This window comes from Colias philodice, chromosome 20 (genome assembly GCF_061535455.1).
Source record: "Colias philodice isolate Cphi_HAF_F1 chromosome 20, ilColPhil1 Martin Lab GWU primary, whole genome shotgun sequence".
Classification (NCBI taxonomy): domain Eukaryota; kingdom Metazoa; phylum Arthropoda; class Insecta; order Lepidoptera; family Pieridae; genus Colias; species Colias philodice.
Genome location: NC_143105.1, coordinates 1048124 through 1065091, shown reverse-complemented (window position 1 = coordinate 1065091; position 16968 = coordinate 1048124). Strand labels below are relative to the sequence as shown.

Sequence of the window (16968 nt, the reverse complement as noted above, 5' to 3'; positions counted from 1 at the left end):
AGATTTAACTCATTGAATATAATATTTCTTATACATATTAAACAATGTTCATCTGAAGTGGCTAAATTATCTGAAAAAGAACATTTGGAAAAGAAATACTTTATAAATACACATTTTAAATAAAGTATTAAATACATATAATACGGTATAAAACTTAGGAAAACCATTCCAATAGATATACCTATTTTGATATCATAAGATGTAGGTATTTACATCTGTTTCCCAAAAAATTCTAAACCCACGTGTGTGTACTTCGTACTAAAATAAGAACATTCAACAGCAAATAAGTCCTATTTACGACTATAAGCTTATTTCTGCTACAAATACTTGTATCAATTCGCTTCATAATGCAATTATTATGAAAATCAAATATATATGTACAGCAGTATATAAAATTTATTAGGTATAGAATTTATTATTGTATCTGTTTTTTTCCATAGATGTACGAACGCCAAGATCAACTTCAGAGAAAAAGAGAAACAAATCCTGGATCAGATTTTGGGTCCAGGCAGATACGACGCTCGCATCAGACCCTCCGGTATCAACGGCACTGGTTAGTAAATAATCTAATTTAAGTCTAACACTTGTGGTACGGGAGCTATTAACGTTGAAAAAGAAGTCATTTTAGTATAGCTGGTTTTTTGATATATTGTTCCTCTAGCTATTTCGGTTAGAGTCCGCGCAGTCTGGCTGGCCGGAGTGGTTGCGTTCAGTAGTGCGCATCTTATCTGCACAGGAAATTATCCTTAATTTAAAGTCATTTTTTAACGCGTAATTTTTAAACTTTTGCCTTTAGATAGATCCATCAATCATAATTTTTTTATTGCAAGACGTTTTTTTCGTTGTTAAATAGGTGCCAGACGCAATTTTTAATTTCGTTTTTATAAAAAATTCAAATTATTTTAGAATGTCTGTAAATTTCATATTATGTTCTTCAAACATAATATAATCTAAAATTAATTAGCCAGACGCTAATTCGATTGTTAAGTATTAAATATGTACAAATAAAAACGTAGTGAAAGTAGGTAAGTATAACAATTTGATGATTGTATATATGGAGAGATAGTTTAAAGTGCAAGAGAGATAGAAAGGGTCGGCCGCGAAAATTAAATAACAATAAAAAATAACTTCTTTTTTTCGAAAATATACCTAAGATGCATAGAAATTGAATTGTTCCTACTCTAGGATTCCCTGTGTTGTGGGAACAAGTACCTTCCATTGGTACATTTTATTCCTTAGGCTAAAAAATAAACTATTAGGGTACATCAACAATCTTCTATACAAAACATTTTTTTTATTACTTAACTATTAAGTTATGGGTTTAAATGAAAACAGCGATTACATAAACTTATGTAGGTATATTGTTTCCAATAGCACATTGCCTAATACCACACATTACACACCGCGTACAAGAAGAAAAAGAACCACAAACAAAATACAGTGTTGCCAATACAAGTTAAATTTTCTAATATATATCTAATATTAACTAGCGACCCGCCCGGCCCTGGCTTCGCACGGGTGCAATAATCGCTAAATACACTACAGAAAAACTGTGAACGTTGAATATAAAAACATAGCGGCCCGCTCCGGCTTCGCACGGGTATAAAATACTAGCTTTCCGCCTGCGGCTTCGCCCGCGTTTTCAAAGAAAAACCCGCATAGTTCCCGTTCCCGTGGGATTTCCGGGATAAAACCTAGCCTATGTTACTCGTGGATAATGTAGCTTTCGAATGGTGAAAGAATTTTTAAAATCGGTCCAGTAGTTTATGAGCCTATTCATTACAATCAAACAAACAAACAAACAAAGCTTTCCTCTTTATAATATTAGTGTAGATATAGCCGGGCGGCCGGCTGGTACCGCCGCAAACGCTACGTCCCGCAATTTTTAAATCTGTAATATCTTCGAAAATATTCACTTAAATCCATGTGTAAAAGGCCATATGGATCTATATTAAATGAACAATGTATTCAAGGTCTTTAATTGGTTAAGGATTAATGCTGTATTGGTTAAAATCGCTTCGAAAATTAGCCATTATTTGTCGTAAAAAGTAAATGATAAAAAAAGTTATTGTGGGTTATCCATAAGAGATAGACATATACCATCACGGACTTTTCTGCAGACCTTTTCAATGTAGTTAGTACATTATTTTGATAAAACTCGTAGGGTGCCTCCGTTTGCACTGTAAGTGGAAAAATTGTAATTATTTACGTAATCACATTAGAAACCTCAAAAATAACAGTAGGTACTTCTCCACTATTTAATGGATGTTATTATACATATAAACCTCCCAATTGAATCACTCTATCTATTTAAAAAAACCACATCAAATATTTCATATTTCATATTTCAAAGATTTAAAGAGACATAGGGACAGAGAAAGCGACTTTTTTTATACTATGTAGTGATGATGATAACAATATTAATTCATTAATCTTAATTCTTAATAGGTATATATACATAAATCTCGTGTCATAATGTTTGTCCTCAATGGACTCCTAAACCACTTAACCGATTATAATAAAATTCGCACACCATGTGCAGTTCGATTCAACTTGAGAGATAGGATAGTTTATACATGTAGGTACCACGGGCGAAGCCGGGGCGGATCGCTAGTATATACCTATATAAATTCATGCTAACTACTTTAGTTAAATTCAATACAAACTTAAACATGCGTGTGTGTGTGTTCACGTGTGTGTGTCGTGTGTGGTGTGGTGTGTGTGTGTTGTGTGTGTGTACGTGTGTACATCAATATTGAAACAAACTTTCTAGTTGTTTACAGATGATGGAATATTGGAAAACAATAACAATTCCTTAGACGATAACATAAATAATTCTGACAGTGTGAGGAAAGATGATGATGATGATGATTATGAAGATGGCTTTTTAAATTTAACAATGTAATTGTTTAACCTTCATTGATATAGTTTTTATTCCATTCTTTTCAATGTATGGTAACTTTAATTTATTTTTCACTTTTATGTTTTTTTTTTCATTTTAGCTTTTATTTATAAGAACAAGTGTAAATAATATTGTATTCTTGCAATTATTTCCTGTCGCATAGTTAAAATACACTAGCTGATGAGCTGCATGCTTCATTACTTTTTTTTATTTATACACATTATTTAATACTTAACAATCGAATTAGCGTCTGGCTAATTAATTTTAGATTATATTATGTTTGAAGAACATAATATGAAATTTACAGACATTCTAAAATAATTTGAATTTTTTATAAAAACGAAATTAAAAATTGCGTCTGGCACCTATTTAACAACGAAAAAAACGTCTTGCAATAAAAAAATTATGATTGATGGATCTATCTAAAGGCAAAAGTTTAAAAATTACGCGTTAAAAAATGACTTTAAATTAAGGATAATTTCCTGTGCAGATAAGATGCGCACTACTGAACGCAACCACTCCGGCCAGCCAGACTGCGCGGACTCTAACCGAAATAGCTAGAGGAACAATATATCAAAAAACCAGCTATACTAAAATGCTCACTTGTCAACGTTGGTAGCTCCTATACGATTGTTAAATAACTATCAAACTTAATATTAACTAACAGAAGTTAATGTAATAATGGAGTAGAATCATTTATTTATTGGATAACTATCGAGTCATTAACGACATCAGTATAATAAAAAAGTGGTCCCAGTAATGCTACCTGAGTGACCCCAGTTGTGATTAACGCAAGATTCAAATCATTAGTTTTCCTTATGAACTTATCCTTTTACACTACAATGTAATATGTTTTATCACGCAAACGTAGTGTTATGAAGAGCATATTTTCCAAAGTATATATAATATTTTATGAAGCGTATATTTACAAAAGCTTTTTCGAAGTTCTAATATAATTTTCGTTCATTCATTTAATGGAACTGTTTTTTCATTCATAAAAGAAACTGAATAATAGCAGCGGTGATCGAACAATAACAAAATTGCGTTATTCTTTAGGTTTGATATTGATCTTGTAGTTCAATAACACCGGGCTTTTAAACTTAGCGTAATAAAATCATAGTGTTTTACATGAAAAAATAACGTTCATACCAAAGAAGTATTTTTTATTTGCCGTTTGTATATATGCGTTTATTGAAATCCAATGTGTTGTAAGCGATAGTGTCATAGCTGTAGTAAGAAAAAACAAAAGGGAGAATGATATGCTACGTTAAAAGCAACATGCTGAAGATATAATTGTTGTCATTATGGGTTGTTTGTTTTTTTGAATTTGTATCTCGACAGATGGACCTGCAGTAGTTAATATAAACCTGTTCGTCAGAAGTATAACAACTATAAGCGACATAAAGATGGTTAGTAACCGAGATGGTGAGGAATGTCCTGGTTCCTCTTTGTAAACTAGTTTTGAATCTCACTTTGTTGTCAATGGATTTTGGAAACTTTTTGGAAACGGCAATAAAGTGAGATAGCAAGTGTTAGTATCATTCTATCCCTTACCATGAGAACGTTAAATATACTGGTGATTAGACAATATTGGGTTTAAATACGCTACGAAGGACTAAGAGCGGACGGATTATGATTTTACTATGAAATGTTTTAATGGAGGCGTCAAAAAAAGATCACACAGCGAATATCAAAATTTTAGACAATTTTAAATATGATTTTGCTGATATTTTTAACGCAATGGTAAGGGACTGTCAAATCCGTATTTCATTTCAAATCCCTTTGCTTTAACTTGAATTTATTCGACTTCCGAGACATACATTTAAAGTATAAAATATCTATGTCTAGAAAGTCGTTTAATCAAAGTTCATATTACGGCCCGGTGGTTATGACATTTTTTTTAATTTTTTTATGGGTGCGGGCGTGGGTATTTTTAAAGATTAGATTATTATTATTAGAGCTTTTAACTTGAATGAAATTGCTGTCCTAGAATTTAAATGGATTTCGTAAAATGATAAAAAATAAATTTAAACCACAACAATTTAAATAGAACAAATAAAAATCAATAGTTTGACACGCTATTTTAAAATTGTGATCTATGATAAGATAAGTCTAGTGTAGTGTAGATTAATGATAACAATTATTTTAATTATATCGTTTTCAGTATGAATTTTTTTTTATTAATTTAAGGTCGATAAAAATGCACCCAAAGGTTAAAGAGCTGTGTGGTATATGGTTATTTTATAACTTATAAGTAAATTAATTAACATTAAGGTAAATTTATTATTTAAGGACGTTTCTATGCTAGGTTCTCAAATCACGAAGCTATCATTTTTGTTTCAGTTCCGTCATAGTCAAAGTTTATTTTCGCTTTTTGTTTTCTTTTTATTATTTACCTGAATCAAATCTCTAAACTATCAAAATCACACATCGTGTATCTATTATTCAATTCAGAGGCTTAACACAAATTCGTATAAACAAGTAGGGTTTTCGCATTATTTTTAATTTTATTTATTTCACAGTCATGTTAAACAAATGCGGTAATAAATAAGCATAAGGAATTCGTAAGTTTTTCAGGTATAAAGGTGAGTACGACACGTGCTCCGAGTTCGTCGCGAGATACAAATTAAATCCCTTAGGGTTTAGTTTTATTTTTGAATATATTATTATCAACCGTATATTTTGCTTGGTACTTAGATGGGCCAGCCGTTGTGAGCGTCAATATATTTGTGCGAAGTATATCAAAAATCGATGACGTCACGATGGTAAGTCGACAGGACTAGCTTAAGACACTATGAGATAAATATTTTCCTTAAAACGGTTGCTCGATTCTTCCTAACAAGTCAAATGAATGGGCAATTCGCTCCGAAACTTACGAAGGAGAGATTTACCCGATCGAGTTTTGTTTTTTATTTTATTTTTTTAATTTTCCTCTTTGGTGTTGACGACCAAAATCGTTTTTCGCGCGCGGTTATCGGTCGTTACTATCGACAGTTAGCTGGTTCATAAGAGTCACGGCAGGTGATTTTACTTTATGTATCTTCTAATACATTCCATCTAGACCGGCTCATTTACGGAATGCTACAGACATAGGATGTCATATAGAATCATTACATTAGAGTTTTATCATCTCAGCATTACGAATCGTGGCTGTGGAAAGCCACCGATTCTGGAGTTCAGTTGAAGGTTATTTAAATGATTTTTTTTCTGTCATTAAGGCGATGCGCCAACGTTTGTTCACGTCAACATGTATCTACGATCTATCAGCAAAATAGATGATTACAAGATGGTGAGTGAGGATGCACTGAGGCTCAAGTGCCGATCGGAGTCCTCTGCCACTTTTATCGCAAAGCAAAGATTCCATATTTCCAAATGAGAAGCTTTCCTTTCAATAAAATTGGCTGTAGGTACTCCATTGTCAAGTTGCACTCTGCTACGTTATGCTGTCGTATCAATTGGATGTCTGTTCTTGTTATGTTTGTTTCCTTTATTTTGAGTTAACTTTCCGTTGCATTTTGAATCCTTGTTTTAATTTCTGGATTGAGTTTTACCTTACATGCGGCGCCGCGGTCCCCTTTCGACGACTCCCTATTGTAAATATAGCCTTACAACTTTTTATTTTGGATATTATTTTTTGTTTTACTTTCAATCACAGCGCTGTTAAATATCAGAACCGTAATCGTCGATGTGAGCACGTAGGTAAACTAATGTGAAGTAGATTGACACAAGCGATATACAGGGGGATGCCCGCGGCCCGCACCTCATTATTTATTTACCATTCATGCTTTATTTGTCATGCATTTAACGATTATGATCGTAAAAACTATTTTGGTCGTGTACGTTGACTGTGATTTTTGTCTTGTTCATGTGAATTTGTGTTGTAAAGTTTGGGTTAACCGCCGCGTCCGCACACGCCCTTGGCGCTTCGGTGGCTGACCACCCGACCGCAATATGTGACCCCCGCCATAAGGCTAGATATACTAAACCGTAGCTCTAGTTGTACCGGTCTGCCTGCATGAGCGACAGCTCAAGCATTCCTTCGACGAATGCTGTGGTGAGTTTATGGTAACGCTTGATAGATACCAGGCATGGTGTTTGCTTGGCCTATATCGATATAAAATCGAATTATTGCTTGATGAAGAAATAATTTTTAATTTTTTATGGTCATGTTCAATTTATATCGATATTTGAAAATTGGCTTTTGGATACTGTATTATATGAAGTGTACATATTGAAGTATTTATTAAAATATGTATATATAAGTTATACCAATTGTTTTATATAGCTTTTCAAGAGAGACGACTGTGACGCAATGAAGCAATCTATTTATATAGGTTTTGAAAATTTTGTGTTTTATTTAACTTTTTTTAAAATTAATTAATCCATCGACAAACCAGTCAAAAAATTAAACGTTAAAACGCGCCATCTTTTCATTTACATTTTGGACCGTTCTAATTATAACCTTACTCATCTATATTTAAATTGAGCCAAAAATAAATCCTTTAATCTATCCTAAAATAAAACATACTGTATATACACTATAACCCACGCTGTATTTGGCCAAACAAATTACATCCCACTTCAATTTGCATATAAAGAGATCACGAGTTCAATTTTCTTGAAATAAAACAGTATAGAAAATATGTAGTGACCCTGTTTCTAAATCGCGCAAGTGAAATTTCTTTGTTTTCAATTTCACAAACGCAAGCAGTGGAGCTTAACGATTAAACTGTGCTGATAAAATTTCACGTTCAATCTTATAAATATTATTTTTATCATCTTATATAGAAAACATACTATCATACCTCGTGATCGATTTTTTTCTATTCTTTAAAAATATATAACATACTATCAATCAAAATACATTTTTTTGATGTTTTCTCAACGTACTCTACAATATAGAGTTAGCAAACAACTAGTAAGTATGTATTGTACTAGCTTCGCTCCGCGGTTTCACCCGCGTGGCTCCGCTCCTGTTGGTCTTAGCGTGACGATATTATATAGCCTTCCTCGATTAATTGCCTATCTAATACCGAAATAATTTTTCAAATCGGACCAGTAGTTCTTGAGATTAGCGCGTTCAAACAAACAAACTCTTCAGCTTTATAATATTAGTATAGATTTATAAATGGAGGAAGAGTGTACTTTTTATATGAAAACTAGCAGAAGTTATTAAAAGTATATTTTAAGACCAACGTGGCATTGCGCATAGTAGTTATGCCATTTTTATGTAACACTAGCTTCCGCCCGCGACTGCGTCCGCGCGGAAAAATTAAGATTTATTTTTTTTCTACGTATTTTTCCGGGATAAAAAGTATCCTATTTTATGCCCAGGATAATAAGGTATAATTATACCAAGTTTCATCGAAATCGAACAGTTAGTTTTCACGTGATGCCTTCACATACAGACAGACAGACAAAAATTTTTTTTATTACATATTTGGGTTTGGTATCGATCCAGTAACACCCCCTACTATTTATTTTTTCAATATTTTAAATGTACAGAATTGACCCTTCTACAGATTTATTATATGTATATAGATAAAATAGCTCTATTGTGGCTGTCGACTCTATGTACATTCAACATTGTAAATACTCACAACTATAATTTTTAATTGTAAATCCAATCGATACATTGGTTTGTAAGTACGTTAAAATCCAACATAATAAAACACTGGGATTTCGTAGGGATTGTAACTACCAGTTTATCCTAATCTGTGTAGGTGTTTAAAGTTATGATTATTGATTACTAGTGGTCCGCCCAAGCTTCGCCCGTGGTACATGTTTACATTTTCTTTCCATAAGAACCATCTTCGTACTTCAAGGAACATTATAAAAAAAGAATTTAATTTGTTAGTGTTAAAGGATTAATTAAAATTAGATGTCAAGAATAATTGAATTATATGACAGGTTATAATTTTTACTAAAATTAGTTAATGTGAAATTAAAATATAAGGTACCCGTACATTATACAAATTGCATCGCAGGTAATTTCCTAAGTTTCCTAATTCATTTAACCTAAAAATATGTGCGTACCAAAATACCACACCCACTGAAACTCGTTTATCAAAACAGAACATTAGCATTAAATTGGTGACATAATTTGACATGTATAATTATGAATCGCACAATGACGAAGGTCCACCTTCATGTATCTAGTATATTGGCACAAAATATACCTACATTTTTGTCTTTATAATATAAATGCGGCAGAGAAGAGACCCATGGCAGGATTACTTTTTTTAATTTATCAAAGGATCAATTATGTAAATAGTAAATACTAATGATTGATTAGAAAGAGTAGAGTCACCCTTAATTTTTTAAGTTTCGATTAAAATATCGTTAGAATAGTAAAAATACCGAGAAAAATTCAAATAAAATATTTTTTATGATGAATTCAGTGCGTTGGTGATAACAGAAAAGACATTAATAGTATGTTAATGTATAAGTTTGTTCATAAACACTGCTATTAACGGAAACATATTTTATTGTATCCTATAAAGATGATGAAACTTGTTAAACTGAGAATACTTTTATGTTTTATTCGTTTCTGTTTGTTTCCTCCGAACTATGTTTGCTTTTTCGCACTGATTCATAAATAGTTTTGATTTTTGCGTTAAGTATAGATATTAAACCAAAACAGACACATTCTATACTTAACAATTTCTGATCAAACATTCACTTAAGCAATAAGCGTATATAATATAATGAATTCAAAGAAGCTCCAATCTGCAAAGTTAAGAAATTTTTAAATAATACAAAAAATTCGATCACGAAGCGGGAATCGAAGCCGCGTCTATAGCATATTTTTTCTATGCTTTAAAAATTCTCGTTTATCATTTGAATACTATAAAACTAAATATCAAATCCTCAATTAATTTATTTATTCTTAAAGACCCATTTTAATTGATCTCAATTCAAATAAAAATATAATTCATGTATAACGTAGGTTTATAAGAAAGTTCTTATTAGTATTAAAATTTGCGTCCCTAATTTTATATCCTTGGTAATTGGGTCACTTAGTAATTGGTTTGAATTTCATTCTATCGTACTTAATTGGAGAAAATGCCCAATATACTCAAATATATTTCTGAAAAGATTCCGAATAAGGCCCACTTAGGATCCTGCCCTAATTCGGCCCTAATACCCATATAATCCTGTATTCATCTCTAATATAGCCTTCATAAGATCCTTAGAAAATCAACTAAATATAGAACCAACGACTGAGAAAATATATACGCTAAATATGCAATGATATTATTATTTACAAGTAAAAAGGTGTAGATAGGTTATTAGGAATCATGCAGTGGCACGTCGAGATGTGGCTCATTAGCTACATCTTCTCTTTTTGCTAATAACGATAGTTGAATCAGGCCATCTTACTTTGACGTCTTATCATGTGTGCGTTTAGTGTGCCGTTTTTGAAGATCGGATATTACGTTGGTAGTATACTTAGGTAGTATAGATACTAGTATCGGTACAAGTTACAACTTACTAATACTATTATCTATACTCATATTATAAAGCTGAAGAGTTTGTTTGTTTGTTTGAATACGCAAATCTCAGGAACTACTGCCGGATTTGAAAAATTCTTTCGGCGTTAGATAGCCTATTTATCGAGGAAGGCATAGGCTATATACCATTACGCTTAGACCAACAGGAGCGGAGCTACGCGGGTGAAACCGCGAAGCGCAGCTAGTTGTAAATATGGCCTACACATTAAATTTTTATTGACCCGCGCCATATGACTTATGAGCCGATAGTAGTCGAGATCTGGCAGTGATCCAACATAGTAATCATTCATGATATTAGTCTCATCCATCAATGTCAATTGGGGACTGGGGTATCATAATATCAATTAACTTCAGTTTTACTTCCGAAGAAACATGGCTTTTTCTTTTCATAGATTGGATGATCTTGTTAAACAGTATTATTTTCCTCTGTTTGGGTTTCATTCGTTCATTAAAGATTATCGATCTTATAAAAGGCCTCTTCCATGTTATATAATCTGTGATATAATAATTGATCAATTACCTAATGAAATAATCGTAAACTATATAATTAGTTATTACATTTTATTCTCACTTTAGTCACTATAATGAGATTGATTAAATAGTGTTTAAGGCTTACTAAACCGCGTATACTTATGTACTTCAGTGGCAGATAATTTACTACATAGACCAAAGTTACATTAATGTTATCTGTTTTGACTGATGCTACGATAATTTTAACAGAATTATTATTGTTCACTTTACTTTCCTTTATTGTTAAAAGCCAGTCAGGTAGGATGGATCATAGAATATTTGGTACTAAATATACTTAATATATTTCGTTATTGAAACTTTACAATCACTATTATCGTCAATTTAATCTGCTATTTGTTACGATTGTCATTATCTAATACACCTTTAGAATTTAGTTTTTTATATAAAACTATTTTTAATGTACACCTAAGTGTTTGCCGTTGTCTTCGTGATCAAACAATTCTTGGAGTTCCAAAAGCTAATTTTCAACTCTAATAACAATACCTTGGCGTAGCTATAGCATTGCTCCGAATTTTGATTTACCCACTCCTCACTTCCTACAACGAGGGCTGATAATTGTCATTTTTGATTCGGCACTCTTTGGCATGCGCAGTTCTGGTGTATCTACATTATATTTTAATATCCTCTCCAGCCTTTTCATTGAGGTTTTCTCCTATTTGTTATCATGAGTTTGATTACTAAGTTATCAACAAGAAGTTGGTATTAAGTAACCTTGAATTGGCGTCAAAACTTTTAAAGATTTTATTATAGACCTATAAAATTAGAAGTCTCTTATAATGTAGATGCACTTGTTGCCTAGCACCTGTCGTTACTGAAACGGCTTTAGTGGTATAATAAGATACTCTATAAAACCTTTGTTCCTATATTGTCATTAAAACATAAATATGATCCTGATTAAATCAGAAATATACTATACTTCTATAGCATAGTTAATCGTATGAGTATTTTAAGTACCTACTGAAATAAGAATATAAACGAAAACGTGTTTTATTAAAACTTTACGAGATTATCGGTAAAAAATATAAAGAATCGATTGGCTGTTTAAAAGCAAATACATGTTAAACGAAGACCATTAAACCGTTTCGGAATCGACAAACGTGTAGGAACTTAATGTAAGCTTTTCTCGTTAAAACAATTCATTTGACTTGCTGTTTTGGTGTCGAGGGATCGATTATTTCTTATTGAGTAAATTTTAAAATTACCTTCGACATCATAGTATGTTATATGTGTGATGTAAATGTTGATGTATTATGCACTTAAGTACACCGACACAACCATCTTACACTAAATAAATGTGCCTATAGTTAGATACATTTTCATATATAAATAGTCCCCGGGCACAATAATGAATCACATAGACTTCCTAATAATCCCCGAGAGCTTAGTAGACAATCTTGAGAAAAGATTTGAATTATTTGAGATATAATCAATTATAGACCGGGAGATACTGACACAAAATTTCGAGTCATTTGTAACAGGATGGCGGTTCTACAGGGGTCTTAGTACGCAATGACAAAAAGAAAAATGATGGTGTGAACGCTGGTACCGGTGGGTTAGTCGCGTGGGCGTTAGTCGAACTCGTCGGAAAAATAGCGAATGTCAAACGATTTGTAACACAAAAATTTTAGAATTTACCGATAGCCCATAAAAAAGAAGTAGGCGGTAGTGTCATGCCATACTTTTCCGGTGTGACTTACAGCCCGCCATACCGACGCGAATGTGTTGATTTAAAAAAAACAATTATTCAACCATTTGTACCAAGATAACTTTTGCACAGGTAACCATCGTCGTGCAGTCATTTACGAAAATCGCCATGCCATACTTTTCGGACGATTCCAAATGGTCGCCATACCGCCGAAAATCTGCAAAAATTTTTTATTTCGCCTATCTTTTGTACCAGTATTGCATTTGGCTTTTTGGAGAGTATTTGATAAAATGTGACCATTATTATATTTGCCATACTTCTAGTAGGGGGAAAAAGTGCTGTCATACTTGAAAAATAAATTTATTATTAATTTATATAAGTGAAGATTTCCAACACCTAGATCTTTGAAATTTTGTATTTATATTCGTCGATCCTCAAACTTACAGGAAAAATAAGTGCCATACTGTTACAAATCGTTTGACTTTCGCTATTTTCCGACGAGTTCGACTAACGCCCACGCGACTAAGCCGCCGGTACCAGCGTTCACACCATCATTTTTCTTTTTGTCATTGCGTACTAAGAACCCTGTAGAACCGCCATCCTGTTACAAATGACTCGAAATTTTGTGTCAGTATCTCCCGGTCTATTACTGTTCTCTTGTCTAAATTCTTTATCTATTACATCAGGTTTTTCCGAATTAAACTCTACTCTATAAAGAGTTCGTGCCAATTGGCATTCTAAAGCAGGATAATTATTCATATGTGATTATATCTCAAGATAAATAATTTGAGAGAACTTTAGTTAATTAAATTGTGTGTTTACAGGAATATTCCGTTCAATTGACGTTCAGGGAACAGTGGCTGGATGAACGTTTGAAGTTTAACAATTTAGGAGGTAAGTTAAGACCGGATAAATTTAATTTCAAATTAGTTTGTTCCATAACACATAGGAATGTGTTTATTAATTTTATGTTATAGAGCACTAAAGTGGTTTACAATAATTTCAAAGATTTTCTTATTCAATAAAATTATACAACCTTTTCATACTATATTTGACTAGGTAAGTACCTAGTCAAATATAAATTTAAATTTTAGGCGACCTTCACACTGCCCCGCACCACGCTGCATGTTGCGTGACTGCGTGTTTAACGTTACTTGTAAGGCCATGCGCAGACGACAGACTATCCGTGACGCACTTTTTAGTCTGTGAAAATAGAACCTATGAAATTATATGCAGTAACGCACACGACGCGCAAAAAGTCCGGCGCACAAAAAATCCGTGTAATTCGGGCAGACCGCACCGCGCCGCTCCGCACAAAAGTGTGTGAAAAGAATTGAACGTTTGCTTCAGCGCGCGCTAACGCAGACGGCGCACACTTTACACGATTTCCATAGCGTCTACGTCCCTACAGCTCTGCCGACAAAATGATCGAAGATGTGCGTCGTGTGCGTTGAGTCTGTGAAAAATCCGCGACCGACTTTTTGCGCGCCATGCAGACTTTTTGTGCGCCGCAGACTCGATCGCACAAAAAGTGTGCCGTCTGCGCAGGGCCTTAGCATCTCCGTTTGTATAGAAAACACGCACAGTCCAACACACTGAAAATGCAACCACGCGCGTTCATGCGGATCACGCGCATACACGCGGAGAAACATGCATCCCCGCGCGTAGGTGCGGGGCGAGACGCAAGGTATGGCACACCGAACCCGCAGTGGCGCGTGTCGTGATGCTCAGTATTGCACGACCACCACAGAGAATGGCGAATAAATGAGAGCCGCCGTGCGTGAATCTACAAACGCACCTACGCGCGTGAGTGCGCAAAAAACCCGCACGATGATGCAGATCTGCACTCCCGCAGGAACGCGCGTAGGTGCTTCGACACGCAACATGCAGCATGATGCGGGGCAGTGTGAAGATCGCCTTAGTAAATTTCAAGAATATTGCGTATTTTCTTGTTAGTATTAAATGAAATAGGAAGTAAAATAAGTTTAGCACTCAAGACTTAAGTGCATTAATCATCTAGCAGTATATTTCGTTCATTCAATTATTGTACAATCTGTTTGATGTTATTAATAGATATTTTAACACCGATATACTCGCGATAGAAGCTTTGATGTTATAAGATTGAAGCTAATGGTGTTTGATTTATGTATTAATAACAGAAGATGTATGGGGCAAAACAATGTGCTAGAATGTTTATGTAAGTAGTCTCTCTGTAATATTCTTTATGGGCAGTTGCATTTCATATTATATACCTTAATTGATAGGTATTTATACGTATGAAATCATTATTGAAAGGCAAGAAACTGTCGAAATTGTGAGCTCAAATGTTTATTAGAGCCACCTTTTTAATTATCTGTTTTGATATCCAAATCCTGACCCAACTAAAGAATCATTTTCATACAAACATGGACACACGTAAAAAGAAAACTATTTCAGTCTTTGTAGAATGTTGAATACTGTTCTCTTAAGAAAGCGACATTTTTAAATTGCACAGGAACATCATCCTTCTAATTATTTATTTCTCACAGCTTATTAAAAACATAGTTACAAAACGAACTATCCCTTCCAACAGGTCGCTTGAAATACCTAACCCTAACAGAAGCGAACCGAGTATGGATGCCGGATCTATTCTTCTCCAACGAGAAGGAAGGTCACTTCCACAACATCATCATGCCGAACGTGTACATCAGGATATTCCCCAACGGCAACGTGTTATACAGCATCCGAATCTCCCTGACTCTGTCCTGTCCTATGAATCTGAAGTTGTACCCATTGGATAAACAGACCTGTTCCTTGAGGATGGCTAGTTGTGAGTATTTAGATCATCTTCGTAGTTGGTTAGTTTAGCCCATCTAGCTGCAGCACGGTACTTTTCGAGCGGTATCGGGATGAGGAGACTATGTTTAAGGATATAATTTAGCTATATATCTATACCCTTACATCAAAATTAGCCTATGTTTATGATACAGGTTACCAATAATGAGATACACTACTGTTTGAACAATATCTAATATATCTTATAGCAAAATACAATTTCATCAATACATATAATGAAAAACTCAATTCAATTTTGTTTTTACTTGTGTGGAAATAATATTGGAAAATCAATTACAAAACAATGTCGATTATAATTGACTTGAAAAAATGGGCAGTTTAAACGTCAATATTTAACATTTGGTTTAAGTAAACAGCCGCTTGCCTTGGGTATTTTCGTAAAAATAAACGTTCCTGCTGACGGCTAGACATATTGTTAGCTGCAATTTGAGCACGAAAATGTAGAGAATACATCGTTATTTTAGTGTAGGTGGCACGAGTAGATATATGTAATTAGACGCGTTTAAAAATGTCAAAATAGTGTATAAATTATGTCTACAGCAATTTAGTGTGATATAAAAAGTACATTGAAATGTGTAATAGATTCTATACACATTTCAATGTATGTATAGCATAAACGAAATTGCATTATAAATGAAAATGAAGCAAACTGCAGTAAATAATTAATTTCAATATCATTTGGACAATATTTTTAAAATACAAACATATAAAATAACCTAGAATGCACGCTTTAATTCTAATTATATCCAGTACTGTTTAAAATACACCAGAAACAGAGCTATATTCATTCATTCGTCCATATAACATGAACAATTTTTACAATTAATAAATTTGACTCCAATAGATGGTTGGACGACTGACGACCTCGTGTTCCTGTGGAAGGAAGGTGACCCAGTCCAGGTTGTGAAGAACCTACATCTGCCTCGCTTTACCCTCGAGAAATTTTTAACTGATTACTGTAACAGCAAAACTAATACAGGTAATTTTCTTTTCAAACTGTGTGAAATACTAGATTTAGTATTAGATTTTTAATATAATTTTACATAGTTGTTATGTTTCCAAATAAGGTATTTTTTTTGTTTTTTTAAAATTGTTTGGGTTCTTTTTTAATAATATCGAACATGAAAAACTGCGTTTTTATTAAAGTTAGAGTAATAATTAACTTTTGAACTTTTAAACGTTTTCATACCAATATTTTTATATCATGTTATTAATATCAGCAGAAATAAATAAATAATAAATTGCAGTACAAATTAAATATTTTTCAGGCAACCAAATTTTCTTCCAATTAATTTAGTCCAATGAAATATTACCACATATTACTTCAATATCATTAACTATATCCTCTCTACAGGTGAATACAGTTGCCTGAAAGTGGACCTCTTGTTCAAGAGAGAGTTCAGTTACTACCTCATCCAGATCTACATCCCCTGCTGCATGCTTGTCATTGTGTCCTGGGTTTCCTTCTGGCTGGATCAAGGTGCCGTGCCTGCTAGAGTTTCATTGGGTATGTATTTCTGTATGACTGTTTGTGTGTATAG

The 16968-nt window shown here is 33.4% G+C and overlaps 1 protein-coding gene across 1 annotated transcript in view; it reads left to right on the top strand.

Annotated features, from left to right (window-relative positions):
- Positions 1–16968, top strand: part of GluClalpha (glycine receptor alpha 1) — a 29059-nt gene that overhangs the window by 8948 nt on the left and 3143 nt on the right. The window contains exons 3-8 of the mRNA XM_089707895.1: positions 441–553; positions 6121–6191; positions 13417–13486; positions 15165–15401; positions 16272–16406; positions 16782–16934. Coding sequence (XP_089564021.1) covers positions 441–553; positions 6121–6191; positions 13417–13486; positions 15165–15401; positions 16272–16406; positions 16782–16934 — 779 coding nt within the window. The remainder of the gene's footprint in view (positions 1–440; positions 554–6120; positions 6192–13416; positions 13487–15164; positions 15402–16271; positions 16407–16781; positions 16935–16968) is intronic.